Raw genomic sequence first — 22,911 nt, 5'->3', positions numbered from 1 at the left:
CTATCTCAGGGCTCCTGTTCCACACTAGAGTCTTGTCATCAGGCCAGTCAGTGCTCTGGTCTATCTCAGGGCTCCTGTTCCACACTGGAGTCTTGTCATCAGGCCAATCAGTGGCCGTGATTAATCTCATGGGCTCCTGTTCCACACTAGAGTCTTGTCATCAGGCCAGTCAGTACTCTGGTCTATCTCAGGGCTCCTGGTCTACACTAGAGTCTTGTCATCAGGCCAGTCAGTGGCTGTGATCAATCTCATGGGCTCCTGTTCCACACTGGAGTCTTGTCATCAGGCCAGTCAGTGCTCTGGTTTATCTCAGGGCTCCTGTTCCACACTAGAGTCTTGTCATCAGGCCAGTCAGTGGCTGTGATCAATCTCATGGGCTCCTGTTCCACACTGGAGTCTTGTCATCAGGCCAGTCAGTGCTCTGGTTTATCTCTGGACTCCTGGTGTACACTGGAAACTTGTCATTAAGCCAGTCAGTGCTCTGGTCTATCTCTGGACTCCTGGCTTACACTGGAATCTTGTCATTATGCCAGTCAGTGCTCTGGTCTATCTCAGGGCTGCTGGCCCACACTGGGGACTTGTCAATGCATGGGGAAGAGCATTAGATTTTATCAAACCTTTCAGAATTGTGTTACTGGAGAGTCAGTCCTGCCTTTTCAGCCATACTCCTATTACTGCAGTCACTTTATAAATGGGGGGTTGTGACCCAGCAGTAACCCTCAGCTCGTTAGTTCTGTGTCTCTTAATTTCTACATCAACCACCCAGGTCTCTGTATCTGTTGTGGGTAGACATAGATGAGATTATTGTGATAGTGGTAAGGTTTAAATATCACCACATCAATCAGAACTTATTCAGAGAAACCGGCCCTGCCCTTTGAACCCAATGAGCCATGACACCTAACCAGGCCACCCATATTTGACTGTAGCCTTATCGCAGGTCAATTTATAATGATCTGTTCAGCTACTACATAGCATGTCTTTGGACTGTGGGAGGAAACCAGAGCAGACAGCAGAAACCCACTTGTTCACGAGGAGAATGCGGGAGCTCCTTAGGAACAGCACAGGAATTGAACTCTGAACTCCGACAGCCCGTGCTGTGAGAGTATTGCACTAACCACTGCGCTGCCATTGCGCCCCTCATAGCCTGAGTGTCTGTGAGTCCAGGCCAGGGAGGGTGGGGCCTTGCAAGTCCAGAGCTTGAGGTTCGGAGTTCAAAGTCCCACGATCAGCAAGCTCAGCAGGCAATACCAAAGTCAGAGGCCTGATGTCTTGTGAGTCTGCTGGGGTCTGTAGGTTGGGCCCCTGGGGCAGCCTGACCTGGAGTTGGAGGCATGTTGGTGTGTGTGAGCGAGTGGATGATTGGACGGGCGTGGGGAGGGGTGGGAGAAGGGGCTTGTTTAGTCGCTGTTGTGGGTGTTTGTGTAGTTCTGCTGAACATTGTGGACATGCTGTGTTGGTGCCTGGGTGTGTGGTGACACTTGTGGGCTGCCCCAGCGTCTCCTCGGATGTGCTGGTTGTTAAAGCAAATAGCAAACTTCACTGTCGGCTTGGACGTGCGCGTGATCAATAAGTGAACCTGAATCTGAATGGGGTGACTGTGCAGTTCAAACACCAAGAACCTCTATGACACCTGCATTCTGTGTGCGAACCAGACAAAACAAATCACTTACCACCCCCCGCCACCCCCACCACCGTTGTGGGTCTGTGTTCAAAAGCTCAGTAGTTGAAGTTAATATCAGAAAATGTATTCAATCTGAAATCCTCGCTCTTCACAGATATTCACCAAAACAGAAGAGAGCCCCAAAGAACGAATGACACTAAAACAGTCAGAACCCCAAAGCCCCCCCACTCCCCCCTCCCACGCAGCAGCAGCAAAGCAACGACCCTCCCCACCCCCAATAAAACATCAGCACCTCCACCCACCAAGCAGGCAATAGCAAAACCCCCAGTGAGGACCATGATCTGCAGTGCAACAAAAACTAGTCGCTCCCCCAGCAATTTGACGTACCCCAGGCTCTCTGTCCCCAATGAAGAGGCAGAGTGGTGTCCCCTTTCGCAGCGAGAGGGAAGGCATAACAAAACTACTCGCTGATTTGCAATGATAAGGTCTGTCATGTCACTTTTTTTGCAAGTTCTCTGACTTGAGAATCGGCAACAAGCTCTCCCCTCCCAACGAGAGAGTGAGCACGCAATTTGCCTAGTACCGAGACCCCGATTGCCAATCTGCTGTTCTCAATATTCTGTTTTCTAAGCCACAGCGGCACTGCTCTAGAAACAACTCGTTCCCAGGGCTGCAAAGTCTCAGAACCCCGAAGGCGTGCTCGTCTTCTAGGCCGCATCCTTGGGCTTTCAAAAAGTGGGCAGTTGTGAGCCCCTAGGACCAGGTCCCAGTCTGAGTGTAACTCCAGGTCAGGGTCTCCGAAAGAACTCCATCCACCCTGAAAATGAAAAAGAGAGTCAGCCAAGGTAGAAATGAAGCTGCTTCCGCAGATAAGCTCAAAGAAGTCGATGTTAAGCACCATCATAGCTATGCCCTGTAGTGTTCCAGCCTGTGGGCTTCAACAACCAGTATTTCCAGGTAATACCTTCACAAGGGTGGAGATACGTGTCTTCCAAAGGAGGTGTAAGGTGCTCCTGTCCTCCGCTAGCCCACAGGTCACCCTTGGGCAAGGTGTAGCACCTGCTTGGCTCCATCCTCCCCGTGGGAGCAGGTGGTGGATGGTCGTATGAGCAGCCGGTGCATATCACAACTCTGGTTATGTGATCACTGACACCAGGCAGACAATCTCTGAAGAGTATTGATAATGGCTGGGTTCATCCACCTTGTAAAGGCACTGCCCAGAAGAAGGCAATGGCAAACCAGTTCTATAGAAAAATTTACCAAGAACATTGATGGTTGAAGACCATGATTGCCCATGTCATACCAGAGGGCACATGATGGTGACGGTGATGACCTTCAGTCGCATGAAACGCATCAGTACAGTTCCCGAGGAAGTGGACTTGAAGATGCACTGTGTAGCAAACAGAGGGGGTTCATGCTTGAATCCATTTCCAGTCCCTTGTTGAAAATTAAAGGAGGAAAGGAGAAGAAGTGAGATTATACAAAAGTCTGAAGTGCTTTCTTTCATACTACATGTCAGAATCAGATACAGATTCATCATCTCTCCTATATGTCCTGAAATCTGCAGTTTTGTTGCAGCAGGCCAGTGCAATACATAAAATATTATCTAAATTACAATAAGATAAATAGGTGTATATAATATATGTAGAGCTAAAAGAGAGCACGTGCATGTGAATATTCCAGACAGCCTCTGCCTCAGAAAACTAGCAATACATAGAACATAACAGCACAGTACAGGCCCTTCGGCCCACAATGAGGCAGACACTCACCACTCTCAGTGTAAAAAAAATTATCCCTGGTATCTCCCTTATATTTGCCTTAAGTCACTTTAAACTTATGCCCCTTGTATTAACCACTTTCTCCTTGGGGAAAAATCTCTGGCCCTCCACTCAGTCAATGCCTCCTATCATCTTGTAGAATAAGATTTGCTCCATTCAGACCAGACAGCTTTTTAAAATAGAGATGAATCTTTCTTCCCACCAATGTAACTCAGAATAACATCTGAGTATGTCTCGGTTTCAATGCTTTCCCTGACTGATGCGCTGTGATCTTGTTCCCATCATTAAACAGCTGTGAGATCCAGGAAGTCCAGCATCTGCTTGGAACTTGATCTGCTCACATCTCCCTTTGCAGGTTGCTGGGCTGAGGTCGCGCTCTACATCAGCTGGGGCTTCACCTGGAACTGAGCTCTTGTTGTGTGCAAAGTTACTGAGTGTTAAATCTGAAGGGAAATGGCAGATTAGGGGAGCAGTGCTTGACACGTCCCCGCAGTGTCACTGAATCTGTGGGTGAAGTAATGATATTAACAGTGGTTCAGGCATTGAATCATCGTGAGGTGTCTCTGTGGCCCGGTGTCTTCAGTCACTACTTGTGAATTATATTTAGTGAGAGTGGGCAAGACCTTGTGCAGGTAAGGAGCTACATCATCTCAGTGCACATTGGGAGCGGTCAGACCGCTCTCCTTTGGACACTGGGAGAGGTAACACCACACTCCCTTTGCATGGGTGCTGACCGATTCCTCTGTAAGTGAATCGCTATATTGCCAAATGCAGACGGCCACAATTTCCAGGGACTATTGAAGCAGGCAGTCGTGTTTAAGTGACTACAGCTTTGTGCTGTGAGCTGCCATTGAGCCTGGACTGATCAGCAAAATGCCTGAGACAGTCTGTGTGATGTACTGTCAGATCTGAGAGGCCTTGTAGTGGTGCAGCCTGCATCCACACTGGTACTCCATGGTAACAGGCCCTTCTGGTCCAGCCAGCGCAGCCCAAAAATACCCATGTGACCCATTAACCTGCACATTTTTGTAATGCGAGAGGTAGCACCCAGAGGAGACCCACGTACAAACTCCTTACAGACAGCAGTAGGAATTAAATCTGGGTAGCTTGTGCTCTAAAAGCTTTATGCTAACTGCTACGGTGCCATGCTTCCCCCAGTTGATTCCTTCGTCACACCAACAGTCACTTGTAAAACTGCCATTCTCCTCTCTCAGTTCCTCCATCACTGCCATATCTGCTCTCAGGATCAAGCTTTCCATTCCAGAGTATCTACTGATACCTTTTATAAACCCACCGACTCTCACAGCTATTCGGATATACCTCTTCCCACTCTGTTCGCTTGTGAAAATGCTCTCGGTTCCGCTATTTCCGCCACATCTACTCTCAGGATGAGGCTTTTCAGTCCAGAACTACTGAGATGTTGCCTTCTTCAAAGAAAGAATGTTCCCTTCCTCCACCGTCAATGCTGCCCTCATCCATGTCTCTTCCATTCCTCTACCCTCACCCTATCTTCCCACCGCCATGCCAGGCATAGGGTTCCTCTTGTTCTCACCTACCACCTCACTAGCCTCCGCGTCCAGCACATAATTCTCTGTAACTTCTGCCATCTCCAACGGGATCACACCACCAACACATCTTTTCCTCCCTGACATCCTGCTTTCTGCAGGCATCGCTCCCTATGTGACTATCTTATCCACTCATCCCTCCCCACTGATCTCCCTCCTGGAGTTTATCCTCGCAAGCGGAACAAGTGCCACACCTGCCCCGAAACCTCCTCCCTCACTATAATTCAAGGTGCCAAGCACTCCTGCTAGGTGAGGTGATACTTCACCTGCGAGTCTGTTGGAATCATCTACTGTATCCAGTGCCCTTGGTGTGGCCTCCTGTATATCGGTGAGACTTGACATAGATTGGAAAACCCCTTCACCAAGCACCTTCACTTCATCTGCCACAAAAATGTGATCTCCTGGTGGCCACCCATTTCAATTCTACTTCCCATTCCCATTCCAACACGTCAGTCCATAGCCTCCTCTTCTGTCAGGATAATAAGGACACATTCAGGTTGGAGGAGCAATACCTTATTTTCCAACCAGGTAGCTTCCAACCTGCTGGCATGAACATTGTTTTCTTGAACTTCCAGTCATTGCACCCTCCCCCCTTCACCATTCCCCATTCCCATTTCCCTCTCTCACCTTATCTCCTTACTGGCCCATCACCTCCCTCTGGTGCTCCTTCCCCTTCTTTCCATGGTCTTTTGTCCTCTCCTATCGGATTCCCCCTTCTCCAGCCTTTTATCTCTTTCACTAATCAACTTCCCAGCTTTTTACATCAGCCCCTTCTCCTCTCCCAGTTTCACCAATCCCCTCCCACTTTGTACTTCCTCCCCTCCCACCACCTCTTTCTGTGACTTTTCCTCTTTCTTCCCCGTCCTGGTGAAGGATCTTGGTCTGACCCGTCGACTGTTTATGCTTTCCATAGGTGCTCTCTCACCTGCTGAGTTCCTCCAGCATTCTGTGTGTGTGTTGCTTTGAATTTCCAGCCCCTGCCGATTTTCTTGTGTTTGTTACACCAACATGGTTTTACCTTTCTGCACTGGTCAGCCCACCTTTCCCCTTCCTCAGGGAGGTTAGCATATAAATATTAAATGTTTTTTTTTATATATATATATATATATACGGCCCTTCTCACCAGAGCTGACTAAATACCTTACTTTCTGTGGGAATATCAAATCAGCTTTCAAAATTAAAAAATCAATTCATCATCATTCAGGATGAGCCTTGTCTGTATAAATCGCGGCAGGGTCAGATTCCTAGAGGCGAGTAAATATTTAATAATATTAGAAAATTTCAGTATTCCAGACAGGTGGTTCAAGTGCTCAATAAAGCCGATTTGCATTAGAATTGTAAATTCAGAGATTTGATTTGTTGGAGCCAAGTCAGGTTGGAAGGCCTTGCTTGGATGGTGCGCACAGAAAGTGACTGACTTCCCCGCTTTCTGGCAGGTAGCAGTGTGTCAGACTGGCCTGGGTCACCAGGTGAAATTGTTGCTTCCTGCTGTTTAAAAAATGTCAGTAGAAGTCATACAGTGATGAGTTTGGAGATTCATTAACAAATTGATTAATATTCTATTGATTGTGGCCTTAATTGTGCTCAATCTGTGGTGCTCGGCGGGGAGTTTTGGCAGGGATGCGTGCACTTGTCTGCTCTCGCGCTGTATGACGAACACCACTCACCAGGATACTGGGAATATCTACCCAGAATTTACATACTTCAAGTGTTAACTTAAAGTCATCACGTGTGACAAGCAGGAAATTAAATTAATAGCTTCTGGCTTGTGAATTGGCATTCTGTTACCCCAGAGGGAAGGTAACCACTATAGACCATAATGGTCCAGCTGATCGTGGTCACAAGTTTGTCCCCGATTCCAAACCACATTTTGTCTTTGCCTGACAGGGGAATTGTTTGAATTACTTTTCATTTGGTGAGATTTGAACTGAATTAATTGGTTATTCTAATTAAAATACTGCATTATTATCTGATCTCTTCTCAGGCACAAGGATTTAACATCTTCTAAATGTTTCTCGTTTTTTTAAAGGTGCACAAGGCAGGACAAGTGTGAGCGAGCATTGGAACCACATCGATTTGCCACCAGTGTTGGGCAGTGTGTGAAGCTGAGTATCCAGCCAAGCAGCATATCCGTGTCGGAGCACAGTGTCCCGGTGAGCGTCTGCCATTCTCGGCCGAGTATGCTGCTTTTTGTAACACTGGGGAAGAACAGCAAGAAGAGTTAGAATTTCGGGTTGTATCTCTGATGATAAATGGAACCATTGAACCAGTGAATACTGGGTTACAGAGCCCCATTACTTCGGTGACAAAAGGTGCTGGAGGAGCTCAGTGGAACAGGCAGCATCTGTGGGGAAAAATAGACATCAGCAATTCAGGTTGAGACCCTTCATCTGGACTGGAAACAAAGAGAGGAGGTAACCAGTATAAGAGAAGGTTGGGGGAAAGGATGGAGCGGGAGCTGGCAGGTGATGGGTGGATCCAGGTGAGGATGGAAAAAATGTCAGAAACAGGGTGGAAGTGAGAAAGAGCTGAAAGTGACGGGATTTGATAGGAGAGGATATTGGACCACAGTATAAATGATGTGGGTGGTGAACAGATGGAGAGGGAATTGGAATTGGCTTCTTATTGTCACATGCACTGAGATACACTGATAAACCTGTGTAGTATATTGTTCACAAATATCAAATCATTGCACATTGAGGTTTAAGGCATCTGTTAGTCTTGCGAGACCCTGGATTTGCGCCTGGAAAGTCTTCACTCTGCAGGGCGCAGGCCTGGGCAGGGTTGTATGGAAGACCAGCAGTTGCCCATGCTGCGTCTCCCCTCTCCACGACACCGATGTTGTCCAAGGGAAGGGCATTAGGACCCATACAGCTTGGCACCAGTGTTGTCACAGAGCACTGTGTGGTTAAGTGCCTTGCTCAAAGACACAACACGCTGCCTCATCTGGGGCTCGAACTCACGACCTTCAGGTCGCTAGTCCAGTGCCTTAACCACTTGGCCACATGCACATTAAGGTAGAACAAGATAAACCAATAATAATGTCAAAAACATGCGTAGCAGCTATGGAGAAAGTGCAGGGCAGGTAAACAATAAGGCCCAAGACCTTAACGAGGTAGATTGTGATGTCAAGAGTCTGTCTTATTGTACTAGGGAACTGTTAAATGTTAAATAGTCTTATAACAGTGGGATAGAAACTGTGCTCGAGCCTAATGGTATGTGCTTTCAGGCTTTTATATCTTCTGCCCAATGGGACAGGGGAGAAGAGAGAATGTCCAGAGCAGGAAGGGTCTTTGATTATAATTATGCTGGCTGCTTTGCTGAAGCATCAAGATGTGCAGACAAAATTAAAACTGTGTAATACCTGTATAGTACCGTCAATGTGTACACAGCTTTCTAGAACACAGTCAATATAGTCTACTCAGATTTCTAGAAAACAGCCAATATGGTCCAGACGAATTTCAAAGTTCAACGTAAGTTCGTTATCAAAGTGCATATACTATATTTCACCATGTCAAACCCTGAAATTCATTTTCTTGTGGGCAAATCCAATAAATACGGTAACCATAATGGAATCATTGATAGACTGCACCAACAGGATGAACAAGCAGTATGCAAAAGATAACAAATTGTAAAAATACAAAAAGAAAGGAAAAAAGAGGAAATAGTAATGATATTTTCTAGATCACAGCCAATATGGTCTACCTATTGCCCTAGAACACATTCAATATGATCTACATGGACTTACTGCAGCCAGTTCTTCCCATAAAACAGGTGGGATTGAAGTTGAAACGTGCAGGAAAATAGATACTGATAGCATGGATACATTTGTTTAAATAACAGACAAGATAGGGTCATGATGAATGATTGCTTTTCGGATGATGTTAATTGAATACTCACATTCTCCAGGGATGAGTGGTTGGGGCCAGTGCATTTATCAATCTGTATCAGTGACTTAGACAGTGAAACAAACCATCAATTCCTGCATTTGAAGATGAACTGAGATTTGTGAACAGCACAGAGGATGGTGATAGATTGCAGCAGGGTCTACAGGCTGCTGGACTGGGCAGGCACGTGGCAGATGAAGTTCAATGTGGAGAGATGAGCGGTGATGCATTCTGAAGGGCAGAATGACGGGAGTCAGTACGGAATAAAGAATACTGATCTGGAAGGGTGCAGGAGTCGTTGAGAGTGGCAAGTCAGGTAGGGGAAGGAATTGGACACAATTCTGGGTGTAATCCACAGAGGCATAAAAACAGAGGTGTTATGCTGAACCTTAATAAAACACTGCCCTGGCCTAAACTGGCGAGCTGTGTTCAATGCTTATTAAGGATGTTTATTTATTTATTGAGATACAGAATGGAACAGGCCCTTCTGGCCATTCGAGCCACACCACTCAGCAATCCACTGATTTAACCCTAGCCTAACCACAGAAAATCTACAATGACCAATTAACCTACCGAGCGGTCCAATTTTGCATTGTGGGAGGAAACCAGAGCACCCCAAGGTAACCCATGCGGTCACAAGGAGAGCATACAAACTCCTTCCCAGCAGCGACGGGACTTGAACCCGGGTCACTGGTGCTGTAAAGCGTTGTGGTAGCACTGCGCTAACCACCACGCTACCCTGCCACCCAGAGCACCACAGCATAGAAACAGGACCTTCGGCCCATCTAGTCCATGCTGAGCTGTTTTTCTGCCTCCTCCCCTTGACCCGCACCTGGACCGTAGCCCTCCCATCCATGTACTCATCCGAATTTAAAAGTTGCAACCAAACCTGCATCCTGCACTCTCACCACCCTCTGAGTGAAGGCATTCCCCCTCAGCTTCTGCTTACATATTACTATTTAAATATTTATGGTTCTATTACTATTTATTATATATGGAGCAACTGTAACGAAAACCAATTTCCCCTGGGATTAATAAAGTATGACTATGACTATGACTAAATACTTCACCTTTCACCCTTCACCTATGACCCCCAGTTCCGGTCTCACTCCACCTCAGTGGGAAAAAGCCCATGGACTTGGCAGGGGTGTGGAACAAGATATGTGGTAGGGACACGAACAGCCTCCTTCTATGCTGTGGACATTCTGTGCACCTACAAACACTAATATCCTGTTGTTCCTTCTTATTGTAATTCCCCATTCTTTTTTTGCCCGAGTTTTGATCCATGAAAAGAACTCAAGCAAGAAATCTGCAGTTAGTGTATGATACAGGTTGTCAGATTGATGATTAATTCTGTTACTTATCGTAAGTACCGTGCACATTAGGACAGTCAGAAATGTCTCTGTTTTACAGAAGTGATGTGCAGCAGCTGCTGATCCCAGTGGAGAGCACTCTACTCGATCCTTCTGATCCGAGTGGGCAGATGAAACAGAGGCATATCTCCCCTGTAAAGAAGCTCTTCTGGTACTTTGTGGCTGCATTTCTCTCTCTGGGAGTTCAAAGATTGGCAGCTGATACACACTGGCTGGTGACAACACACAGCCTTACTCTTTACCTCCCTGCCAGTAACCGAGCAGTGCCGCTCTGGTGTAGGGAAGTTTAAAGCATCAACATGCACTGAGCGGCCACTTTATTAGGTACACCTGTACACTTGCTGGTGAATACAAATATCTAATCAGCCAATCATGTGGCAGCAACTCAATTCATAAAAGCATTCAGACGTAGCCCAGACGCTCGGTTGTTGTTTAGACCAGACGTCAGAGTGGAGAAGCAGTGTGATCGAAATGACTTTGACCATGCGATGATTGTTGATGCTAGACGGAGAGCTCTGAAACTGGACTCCTGGGGTTTCCACACACAACTGTCTCTAGGGCAGGGGTTCCCAACCCTGGGGCGTCGGACCCCTCGGTTAATGGTAGGGGTCCATGGCATAAAAAGGTATGGAAAATCTCTTGAGTTTACAGAGAATGCTGCGAAAAACAAAAAAAAATCCAGTGAGTGGCAGTTCTGTGGGTGAAAACACCTCGGTAATGAGAGAGATCAAAGGAGAATGGCCAGACTGGTTCAAGCTGACGGGAAGATGACAGTAACTCAAATAACCATGCGTTACAACAGTGATGTGCAGAAGAGATTACAGAAAATGGTGCAAAACAAAACATCCAGCGAGTGGCAGTTTGTGGCAAAAACACCTCATTAATGAGAGAGGTCAGAGGAGAATGACCAGATTGTTCAAGCTGACGGGAAGATGACAGTAACTCAAATAACCACACATTACATTAGTGGTGTGCAGAAGAGCATCGATGAATGCACAATGCGTTGAAATTCAAGGTGGCTGGGCTACAGCAACAGAAGGCCACAAACATGCACAAATACACTCAGATTTATTTGTAAGATTATTGTTTAATTTTAATGGCAGTTACTTCATATCAATTCATTTAAATAATGCATACTGAGGCTTCATGCAAATTTCTCAGCAGGCTTATTGCTAATCACGCATTTTGAGTTTCACCCTGCTAGTTATCTTCGGGAAGTCAAATCTCTCAGCAGTTGAACAGTTGTTTATCAACGTCTGTCGGTGCAATCCGTAAATCTTTCAACTGTACTTGATTAAGTTTATTCTCTGTCAGACTGGATGTTGAATGTTGGAGATGAAGGTGTTGGATACTTAAGACATAGAAGCAGAATTAGTCTACTCAGCCCATCGTGTCTGCTTCGCCATTCCATCATGACTGATTTATTATCCCTCTCAACCCCATTCTCCTATTTTTTCCCAGTAAACTTTAAAACCCTTACTAATCAGGAGCCTATCAACCTCCGGTTTAAATATACTCAATCACTCGGCCTCCATAGCTGTCCATGGCAATGAATTCCACAGATTCTCTAGCTAAATTCCTTCTCAGCTCTGTTCTAAATGGACACCCCTTTATTCTGAGACTGTGCCTTCTCATCCTAGGTTCACTCACTACATCCTCTCCACATCCACTCTACCTAAGCCTTTCAATATTTGATAGGTTTCAATGAGATCCCCCTCATTCTTGTAAACTCCAGTAAGTACGTGAGCTCAGAGCCATCAAACACTCTTCATATGTGAACCCTTTCGTTCCTGGATCATTCTTGTGAACCTCCTCTGGACCTTCTCCAATGCCAGCACATCTTTTCGTAGATGAGGAGCCCTAAAATACTCTCAATGCTCCAAGTGCGGTCTGACCAATGCCTTATAAAGCCTCAGCATCACATCTTCGCTCTTATGTTCTAGTCCTCTCAAAATGAATGATAGCATTGTATTTGCCTTCCTTACCAGTGATTCAACTTGCAAGTTAACCATTAGGGATTCCTGCACAGGGACTCTCAGATCTCTTTGAACATCTCTGAGTTTTGAACTTTCTTGTTGCTTAGAAAATAGTCCATGCCTTTATTCTTTCCACTGAAATGCATGAACATGCACTTCCCTACACATATTCTGTCTGCCACTTCTTTGCCTATTCTCCTAATGTGTCCAAGACTTTCTGAAGACTGCCTGTTTCCTCAGCACTATGTTCCTCTCCACCTACCTTTGCATTGTCTGCAAATTTGGGCACAAAGTCATCAATACCGTCATTCAAATCATGCAACATAAAAAGAAGCGGTCCCGATACTGACCCCTGCGGACCACAACTAGTCATTGGCAGCCAACCAGATTAGGCCCCCTTTATTCTGACACTTTGCTTCTTGCCAGTCTCCTATCCATGCTAGTATCTTTCCTGTAAGGTCATGGGCTCTTATCTTGTGAAGCAGCCTCATGTGCAGCACCTTGTCAACGGCCTTCTGAAGATCCAAGAAGACAAGATCCACCGATTCTCCTTTGTCAATCCTACCTCAAACAATTCCACCAGATTTGTCAGGCAAGATTTCACCTTAAGGAAACCATGCTAACTTCGGTCTACTTTATCATTTGCCTCCAAGTATCCAGAATCCTCATCCTTAATAATGTACGCCAACATCTTCCCAACCACTGAGGTCAGGCTAACTGGCCTATCAGTTCCTTTCTTCTAGCTCCCTCCCTACTTAAAAAGTGGAATGGCATTTCCAATCTTTCAGTCCTTTGGAACTATTCCAGAATCTAGTGATTTTTGAAAGATCGTTATTAATGCTTCCACAACCTCTTCAGCCACCCCTTTTCAGAACCCTGGGGTGTAGTCCATCTGGTCCAGGTGACCTATCTGCCTTCAGACCTTTCAGTTTCCCAAGCACCTTCTCCTTAGTAATAGCAACTACTCTCACTTCTGCCACCAGTACTTGTATTTGCTCAGGTTGTTGTCTTCTCTACTCTGGTTGAACACCCTAGTTGGGCAGTCTTTCAGTGATCCCGCTATGGTTATTATTCTGTGGATTTATCAAGTATGCCCACAAGAAAATGAATTTCGGGGTTGAATATGGTGACATATGTGTACTTTGATAATAAAACTTGAACTTTGAATTTGTAACATACCGCTAGTGAAGGTTGACGCAAAATAGTTGGTAAGCTTGTCCACCGTTTCTTTGTTCCCCATTACTATCTCTCCAGCACCATTTTCCAGCCGTCCGATATCCACTTTCACCTCTCTTTTAGGATTGAAAACACCAAGTACAAAAACAGTCAGCAGGTCAGGCAGTATGTGTAGGAAGAGAAATGGGACTAATGTTTCAGGATCAGATCTATTTCTCTCTGCATGGTCGCTATCTGACCCGGTGAGTGTTTCCAGTGTCCGCACTCTTTACCTTTACTGCGAATGTTTGACAAGAACTTCCGCTCTCTGCCACATTCATGGGGCAGAGTTTAAACCCAGGTAATCTTAACCCTGCTTCATGCTGCTTCCGAGCACAGATATAGGCGCTTGCTGAATTTGTCCCCATCTGTTTCCCGCAGCTCTCTCTGAAAGTCAGTGATGTCCCGGACCTCTCCGCTGGTGTCGTCTGCGCTTTTGGTGAACTAGCCGAAGTGGACGGTCAGACAATGGGTGACACAATTGTGTGCGTTTCGCCGGCTGCTAAGGATGTGCCTCCTGTACTGAACAGCCAAGGTAACAACCTGTTTTAGCAAAGCAGGCTCCCTGCCGTGTGGTAAACCAGTAACTGTTGAATTCATATGGATACTTACATAGACATACAGTGGTACAGCACAGGAACAGGCACTGCAGCCCACAATATGAGCACTGGCCAAATGGAACTAAATATCTAAACCTCTTCTGCCTCTACATGATCCGTAGTCCTATCATATATAAATGCCACATCTTATCCACTTCCACCACTACTCCCACACCTACCACTCTGTGTAAAAAAAAAATTGCCCCACTCGTGTCACAGAGTCACAGAGCACCACAGTGGGGAAACTTGTCCTTTGGACTACATGTCAAAGGACAAAGGGCCTGTTTCTGTGCTGTCGTGCTCTAAGATTCTGTGACTCTAGCCGATGCCGAACTGTTATTCTGCCTCGTCCCATTGACCTGCACCTGGACCATATCCCCCCCAAACCCTTCCCGCACATGACCTTAACCAGACTTGTCTTAAATGTTGCAATCGAACCCGCATGCACCACTTCCACTGGCAGCTCGTCTCACACTCACATCGCCCTCTGAGTGAAGACACTCACCCTCAAGTTCCCCTTAAACCTGGGGCCCACAGACCCCTTGTTTAATGGCATTGGCCCGTGGCACTAAAAAAAGTTGGCAACCCCTGCCTTAAACATTTTACATTTCACCCAAAAACCATGACCTCTAGTTCTAGTCTCACCCAATATTAGTGGAATAAGCCAGCTTGCATTTAAACTATCTGTATCCCTCATAATTTGGTATATCTCTATTAAATCTTCTCTCTATCTCCAATGCTCCGGAGAATAAAGCTCTGGCCAGGATACAAAATTAAATCTAACTAGCTAAATCTCTTCTGCCTGCATGAGCCAAATCCCAATCATATATAAATGCCACTGAAATATCTGCTTCAGCCGTTATTACCCCTGACATCGATACTGTGGGAAAAAAAAAACCCAACTTGCACCTCACATCTCCTTTAATCCTTCTGCCTTTCACCATAAATGCCTGTCCTCCAGTATTTGACAATTCTACCCTGAGATAAAGATTCCAACTGTCTACCCTATCTATGCTTATTTACTTCGGCTCACCTTCCCTACTGGGGCAGAGGCCGCTGACAGCAGCTCGCCTGAGTCCCCTGTCCTGGGCCAGTCTTGCAAGCTGTCCCAGGACTAGCCCATCTTCTCCTTCCTCTCCCAGCGATGAGGTCTTTGGAGCCTCTGTTGGCTTTTCTGCAGCACTGGGTTTTTACCAGGATGGAGTTGCTCGCCCCATTGACCTCCTCCCCTTGCAGGCGAGCTTGGAACTGCCCATAGTGGAGTTCTACCCTACCTATACCTCCAGTGCATTTTTACACATCTACCGCTCTCCCCTCAGACTTTATCCAACAAGAATAATTTGCAGGAAAGTGCCAGTGAAATATGAAATCTTTCTTTTCCAACGTGACTGCTGCCGTGTTTACAATCATGTTATTGTACTAACCATGGCCTCAGTTTTGACTGTACCCTGTACATCGGATAGCCTGAGAATGACAGTACAGAGTTGTGTTATCAAATTCTAGTCTGAAGTGGCAGATGCATGGATGGGTAGCCTCTTGGGTAACCTATGAAGTAAGTTACTTGAAATCTGTTCTCACTCACAGTGTGAAAAACATCACCAGCACTAGCTTTTAATGTTGATGTTCAAGAGGTAGCTAAAGACTACATCTCAATCTGCCGATCTGTCCACTAACTCTGAACCGCCAAGTGACGGAAAACTCTTCACTTCTGGTACAAATGGAGGAACAGAAGTCCTAGAGGATGGCTTCATCTGCTTTAATAGCACTAAGCCAACCTTTTACCCTTCTCTGAGATCAACCTAATTCTTCCCTCCCACATAACCCTTCATTTTTCCTTCATCCATTTGTCTCTCTCAGAGTTGTTTTAATGCTCCTAATGTATCTGCCCCTAACTTCGCCCCTGGCAATGCATTCCATGCACCACCACTTTCTCTGTAAAGAAAAACTACCCATTGTGTTTTCCCCTATTCCTTCTTCACCTTTCCTGCCTATCACCTCCCTGCTTCCCCTCCCCACCCCTTTATCTTTCCCCTTACTGCCTCTCCTTCCCACCCTCCTCCCACCTTCTTTATAGGGCCTCTGCCCCTTCCCTCTTCAGTCCTGAGAAAGGGTTCCGGCCCGAAACGTTGACTGATCGTTTCCACGGATGCTGCCCGACCTGCTGAGTTCCTCCAGCGTGTTGTGAGTGTTGCTGAGACCCCAGCATCTGCAGAGTATTTTGTGTCTCTGTAAAAAAATCTACCTCTGATATCTACCCCCCACCGCCCGCATATTAGCCACTTCCCCACTGGGAAAATATCTTGTACTGCCCACTTGATCTATGCCTCTTATCATCCTGTACAGCTCCATCAGGAACACCTCCCATCCTCCTTCACTTCAAAGGGAAAAGCCCTAGCTCGCTCAACCTATCTTCATAGGACACGCTCTCCAGTCCAGGCAACGTCCTGGTAAATCTCCCCTGCACCCTCTCGAAAGCTTCCACATCCCTCCTATCCTGAGGCGACCAGAACAGAGCACAGTATTCCGAGTAAGGAAATTTCAAGGAAGGTTATCATAGTTTCTAATTTCTCATCTGATGTTCCTGATTTCCCATCCCCAAGGCTGGTCTGTGCTGTAGGGCATAGAATTGCACTGACATTGAACCGGAATTATCCCAGAGCAGAGATCATTTCCTCCCTGTTGACTTCAAGGAAGGAAGGAACTGCTGTGGGAATTGCATCCGATTTGTAACCAATTACACAGTGTTCTTGAACATCAGTGCTCAACACCCTGTTTATTGATTCCAGGTATGCTGAAATCAGTGTTCCGTTCTGAGAAGACAACAATCAGCTTCTTCCAGTTCGGGGGATGAGTCACAGACTCCAGGGAAACATCGGCTTGCTTTGAGAGCCAGGAAAACCTGCTGATTTATTAGGAACTGGCATTATAAAGGACTCTCTCATTAAGATTAAACTAGATGTTTAATTGTTTTCCCCTGGGTGTTTTGTACACAGTAAACAAAGGAGTAATCAGATATGAAATAAATGTGTGTGTTTTTATCTTTTTACCCCGGGGAGGTATCGAGTACAAAGAATAGCGTAAAGCCTCCTGCTAGCCATCTAACTCTTTCTACACTGCCCCTCTTTATTCCCAACTACCTGGAAATCCTGGATTTACAGTTGCTCAAAATTGTCAAAGGTTTTGAAGCAAAGAATAGATCTTGAATTTCAATCCAAGTCTATTCGTTGGAACAAATCAGTTTACGGTGGTTTTGAAGTGATCTATCCTCGGGAGTGGACTTCAGTCCTGGGCCTCTGTGGGGCAGAAGTGAGAAAGGAAGCGGCCAAGGGAACTGGAAGACGTGACTCCTGATTGTCGTTAAAGTCATGTGTCTCCTCTCAGGCTGGCTGAAGCAGGCATGAAGCTCACCAGTGCTGAGAAACCACAAGTACCCCATTCTGTGAGGTTAGCAGGTACAATCCCAACTCCTGACTAACTAATCCTTATTGAGAAACCACAAGTACCCCATTCTGTGAGGTTAGCAGGTACAATCCCAACTCCTGACTGACTAATCCTTATTGAGAAACCACAAGTACCCCATTCTGTGAGGTTAGCAGGTACAACCCCAACTCCTGACTGACTAATCCTTATTGAGAAACCACGAGTACCCCATTCTGTGAGGTTAGCAGGGTACAATCCCAACTCCTGACTGACTAATCCTTATTGAGGCTGAAGAACAGTTTTGGAGTATTTGGAGTTACGATTTATGGGAAAAGATGGGAGAATGGGGTAGAGAAGACTCGATGGGCCGAATGACGTAACTCTGTTGCTATTGTCTCCCAGTGACAGGTTGCAATGGAGAACCTTCAAAGGTGAAATGTTTAGGTTCAGTCCTCAGACTAATGAGAGGACCTGAACTCAGTGGGAGAAGTCTCTACCATCAGTACTGGAAAATGCGATTCTCGTGTGTCTGTGTGTGTGAGTGTGAGATACCACATGTAAGGTCCATGGGCCAGAGTAGTTATAGACATTAGACGAGAGATGGCTGATACCTATCCCCAAAAAGGGTGGTAGACATGTCTTTAACTGTAAGGTGCTTTGGAGTGACGTGTTGAAATATGCAAAATAATCAACTCCCTGTAAATGACTGAGATTTAATCGGACAGTTCTTGCCGTTTGAGTTCTTTTCTCTGGATGTGAAGGTTTTGTTCCTATTGCCCTCCTACAGCTCAAGTGCTTCTTTAGACGATTAAGATACTCTGAGTGGGCAGTATGGTGACACGGTAGTGTGGTGGTTAGCATGACACTTTACAATACAAGTGATTCAGGTTTTACTTCCTGCTGCGGCCTGTAAGGAGTTTGTACCTTCTCCCCGTGACCGAGTGAGTTTCCTCCAGGTGCCCTGGTTTCCTCCCACAGTCCAAAGACGTACCGGTTGGTTGGTTAGTCGGTCACTGTAAATTATCTCGTGAAACCAAAAAACTTCTGCACAAGATGGTATCAGTGAACAACGATTCCTTGGGCAACATCTTTCAGTTAGCAAATCTGTCCAATTATTTCACTTTTCCCTCGCCGTTTGCTTGTTCTTTTTGCCTTGTTTGTGTTACGGAAACTGTTGGAGCCTTTTCCGTACAGTTTGGAACTCGATCTAAGAATCCAGCACTATGCTGTGTACAGAGAGCTGCCTCGTGGAGACAGAGACAGTGAGGGGGATGTGGTGGGGGAGACAAGAAGGTCCGAGAACATAAACTGACTGTGGAAAAGACCAGAGACAAAGTACAGGGTCATGAATGACTCCAAGCAGCAAGGAAGATCGAAGCATCCAGGTGAAGCATCGGAGATGATCCCAACAGAGATGATCAGTAGCCAGAATTGAGCATTTAGTGTGGTCAGCCCCAGGTTGGCACTTCTGGCTTGGATCTGCATTCGACCTGGATCAGCAGCGCTCGGACCTGGGTCGGCGGCTACTCTTTACGGAAGGACTGAGTTCGTGTGGCTGCTCTCCTTGCATGCAGACAAAAAGACATTTCCCATATTCTGAGATTTATGTGATTATTGGACTGTATATCGGTTTCCTTCAGTTTTTCCTTGTTTTCTTACTTGTGGCCAATTGGCAGGCAGGTGACCTGTTAATTTTTGTGTATAGTGTGAGGGGGAGGTTAAGGGTTTGGTGCTACGGTTGCTGTTCTTTTCTGCAAGTGAGGGCATCGGGGATCGGGGATTGTTATATGTAGGGGGTCGGTGATTGTTATTGTGGCTGCTTTTTGCTGTGGGGGAGGAGGAAGTTTGGTGACTGTGGGTTTTGTTTTTTTTTCTTTTTTGTGCGGGGTGGGGGAGATATCTTTTTCATCAACAGCCATAGTCTTTCTGTATTCCGTGGCTATCTGGAGAAGACAAATATCAGAGTTGTATCGTACACAGATACTTTGACAATAAAATGAACTTTTGAAATGTTTGAGTAGGCTGGGATTAAATTGAGGCATTGCTGGGTGGTGTGGCTTGAAGTACTAGAAGGGCCTTCTTCATGCTGTATCTCAGTAAGTAAGTAAATAGATAGATAGATAGATAACTAAGCTGCAGAATGAGCAACTATTGAGCTAATGTTATGTTCCCCATAGACTGGATTGGGGTCAGTCTCCAGCTGAAGTCCAGAGAGACAGGACAGACCTTCGCCAGCACCGAGTTCAAGTTCTTCAACTGCAGAGTTCACCAACTGTAAGATTGACTTCTATCAGTTCTCGTTGTCTCAAAATGGTTTATAAATTAAACATGCAGACATATACACCGTTGTCTCTTGTCAGCTCAGTACATGTAGATCACACAAACCAATTATTCCAGAGCCTCATTTGTCTTGTAAGGAATACCACGGTCTTGTTGGGCTGATTTGTGAGCAGGCTTTAGTCAATAATTCTCTCGTCAACTTTGTCCTCCGGTAGTTTTAGCTAGTTGGGCTATTGATAAAATAGCAATACGCTAACCTCATTCCATCTGTAAACAGAGATGTTTAAATGCCTCTTATCACATGCAGGACCCACCCACATTTGTTCATCAGTTCCGAGACTCAGCATGTCTGGGCTGTTGACGTGCTGTGAGTGACGGCAGCCTTGACTCCTCACTACCCAGGTGGGACCCGTTGTAATGTGGATCCCTTACTGAAAGCAGGTGCCGGTTGGCAGAACTCGGTCGTCCTGCCCTTTGCTGCTGGAGTTTGCCTTCAGTGAGGGCACACTGTGTGTGCAAGGCATCCCCTTCCATCATCAGCACATCAGAGCCGGAGAACAAATGGGTGCAGCAGTCCAGATGAAAGGTCTAGACTGGAAGCGTCCATTCTACCCTCTCCCCCAGATGATGCTGCCTGACCCCCGAGCTCCTCCAGTGCCTGTTGTCTTGTCCCAGATTCCAGCATCTGTATTCTTTGTCCCCTCATTATTTCATACACCTCAACTAACCCACACTTACCCCCAGCCTTCTCCAAAGAACCCCAGCCTCTCCAGTCTTTCTCCCTATCGTTATACGTTTCCATTCCCAACATTGTTCTCCTCAGTAACCCCTCCAGTGCCATCCCTCTCTCCTGTGACGTAGAGTCACTGGTGCTCGAACTGTGGTGTTCTGCAGTGTTTCAGCAAAATATCCCCGTGCTTACACCTCTGTCTCGGCTAATGAAAGAGAGTGCTCCATTTGCCCTTGTAACCCCTTGCTGACCTGTCCTGCTCTGTGGAGGATCTGTGGACTCAGTCTCCAAAGTCTCTCTGTGTGTTCCTTTGCCCCAAATACGTCACCTCACAATTATCCTCTTTCCTGCATGCCTCCCAAAGAAATGGTCAGGGGTGGAACAGGCAGTATGTGATGCTTGTGTCTGAGGGTGACTGCAGCAGTCTCCAGCCTTCTGTATCATGGATCATGGGTTTGACGTTGACTGCTCCCGGGCTCCCTGGAGTCATCACTTTTCCAACCATTCTTCTCCCCCCTCCCCTGCCACCCCATCACCCCATCACCTTGAGGTCTGACGAGGCCTCAAATGACAGAAACTGAGGGCAGGCAGCCTGTGTAATGAAATTCAAAGATTGAAAGAACTTTTATTATCAACATATGTATGCAGTGTAGAACCCTGAGATTTGTCTTCCCACGGCCACCCACAAAACAAAGACACACCATGGAACCATTTCAAAGAAAACTTCAAACACCTAACACATAAAAAAAGGAACAAATCGAGCAAGTATCAAGAAATGAGTGAATAACACACAGAATATTAAACATCAAGCCACGCAGTCCTTGAAACAGTCTAAGAATGTTAGTTTAGTTCAGTTCAGTTCAATTCAGGTTTTCAAAAGCAAGCTTTGAACTTTGTTGATAAACTGAGGGAGCGTGCACCTCCCAATGGCCAGACTGTGTATCACTGGTGACTTCTTGTATGCAAGAGATCCACATATTTCCTGTTGTCCTTTTGTTCCAGGTGCCTGTCGTGTGTGACCAGTGCCTTCCACTGCCATTGGTGTAAATACCGAAACCTTTGCACGCACGATCCCAGTATCTGCTCATTCCAGGAGGGACGGGTCAACTCCTCGGAGGTAAGACTCGATGGGCTGAATGGCCTAATTCTGTTCCTACGTCCTATGGTGAGGCCAGTGTGCTGACTCTGCAAAGCCTTCACTCGGCAGCCGTCTGAGAAATCATGGTAAGGAATACCATTACCAGGAAGTTGCCAAGCCTGGGTGAAAAGGGAAGGTTGAATAGGATAGGGCTTTACTCCCTGGAGTGCAGGAGAATGAGGTGATTTGACAGAGTTACATAAGATTAACAGAGGTATAGACAAACAAGTTCTTTTTCCCCACCAGGTTTGGGTGAGACTAGAACTAGAGGTCATAGGTTAAGGTTGAAAGGTGAATTATTTAAGGGGAACCTGAGGCGAAACCTCTTCACTCATAAGGTGTTGTGACTGTGGTATGAGCTGCCAGCACAAGTGGTGGATGGAACATTAAAGAGGGTTCGATAAGTACATGGATGGGAAGAGTATAGAGAGCCATGGTCCAGGTGTGGGTCGATGGGACTAGACAGAACAATAGCTTGGTGTGTTCTAGATGGGCTGAAGGGCCTGATTCTGTAATGCAGTACTCTATGACTCCATGACACCTTTGAGATCTCCTGTCAACCTCTCCTCTTGCCCAGATGGTGGGCATCAGGTAACGGATTCAGACCAGCACTATCTCTCTCCTCAGTGTTCTCTGTTTCTTCTTCAGCTGAACCTTTCCAACCTCTTCCTAGTCTGGCCCAGCACTGCTCATTGGAACTGAGCTCAGGTACACTTGTGAAGGACTGAGGAAGACTATACCTGCTCCTCCCACAGGCACTGCCTGGGTGTTCAGAGTTTCGTTTCTTTCTGCCATGCAGGTCCAGAGATGTATATTGATGTTTCCTCACTATCAAATACTGAGGTTTTCTCTCATCCCCTCCTGAGGGGTGCTGGCTGAAGGCCAGTGTCTCTGTGGTATGACTCTGTGACTCCACAATGACGTGTTTGATAGAGACTTACAGTGTGATGGGTCAGGGGAACACATGTTCAATGCTGGACACTCAAACTTTTCAGCTGATCAGCAGATACAACAGTGATCTAAGAGAGCCATGTGAAGATATACAATACTGTGCAAAGACTACATATTTATAGCTAAGACTTTTTCACAGTACTGTAGAAATTTTATGTATTGCACTGTACTGCTGCTGCAAAAAAAATCTCAGCCCGAAATGTCGACTGTTCATTTCCATGGTAGCTGCCTGATCTGCTGAGTCCTGCCCGCAGTTAGTGTGCGTTGCTTTGGATTTCCAGCATCTGCAGGATCTCCCGTGTTGTATGTCTTTGATGGTGGGTAGGCAGAATCTCTCGTGTTTTTCTGTATTGTCTGTCTTTGATGGTGAGCAGGCAA

At 46.2% G+C, this 22,911-nt stretch overlaps 1 protein-coding gene across 10 annotated transcripts in view; it reads left to right on the top strand.

Annotated features, from left to right (window-relative positions):
- The window catches only part of plxna2 (plexin A2), a 565,853-nt gene that overhangs the window by 330,981 nt on the left and 211,961 nt on the right, over positions 1-22,911 (top strand). For 9 of the 10 annotated variants that reach the window (XR_011889164.1, XM_072279001.1, XM_072279002.1 and 6 more), the window contains exons 6-9: positions 6,994-7,117; positions 13,797-13,950; positions 19,612-19,708; positions 21,447-21,561. Coding sequence is in view for 9 of the 10 variants with exons in the window: in XM_072279001.1 (XP_072135102.1) it covers positions 6,994-7,117; positions 13,797-13,950; positions 19,612-19,708; positions 21,447-21,561 (490 nt within the window). In the remaining variant the exon portion in view is untranslated. Of the gene's footprint in view, positions 1-6,993; positions 7,118-13,796; positions 13,951-16,800; positions 17,768-19,611; positions 19,709-21,446; positions 21,562-22,911 lie in introns of those variants that run through there. The other variant, XM_072279009.1, reaches the window with a different exon arrangement.

The sequence above is a fragment of the Mobula birostris genome, chromosome 14 (genome assembly GCF_030028105.1).
Source record: "Mobula birostris isolate sMobBir1 chromosome 14, sMobBir1.hap1, whole genome shotgun sequence".
In the NCBI taxonomy this organism is placed as follows: domain Eukaryota; kingdom Metazoa; phylum Chordata; class Chondrichthyes; order Myliobatiformes; family Myliobatidae; genus Mobula; species Mobula birostris.
This window is presented reverse-complemented; position numbering and strand designations above follow the sequence as displayed.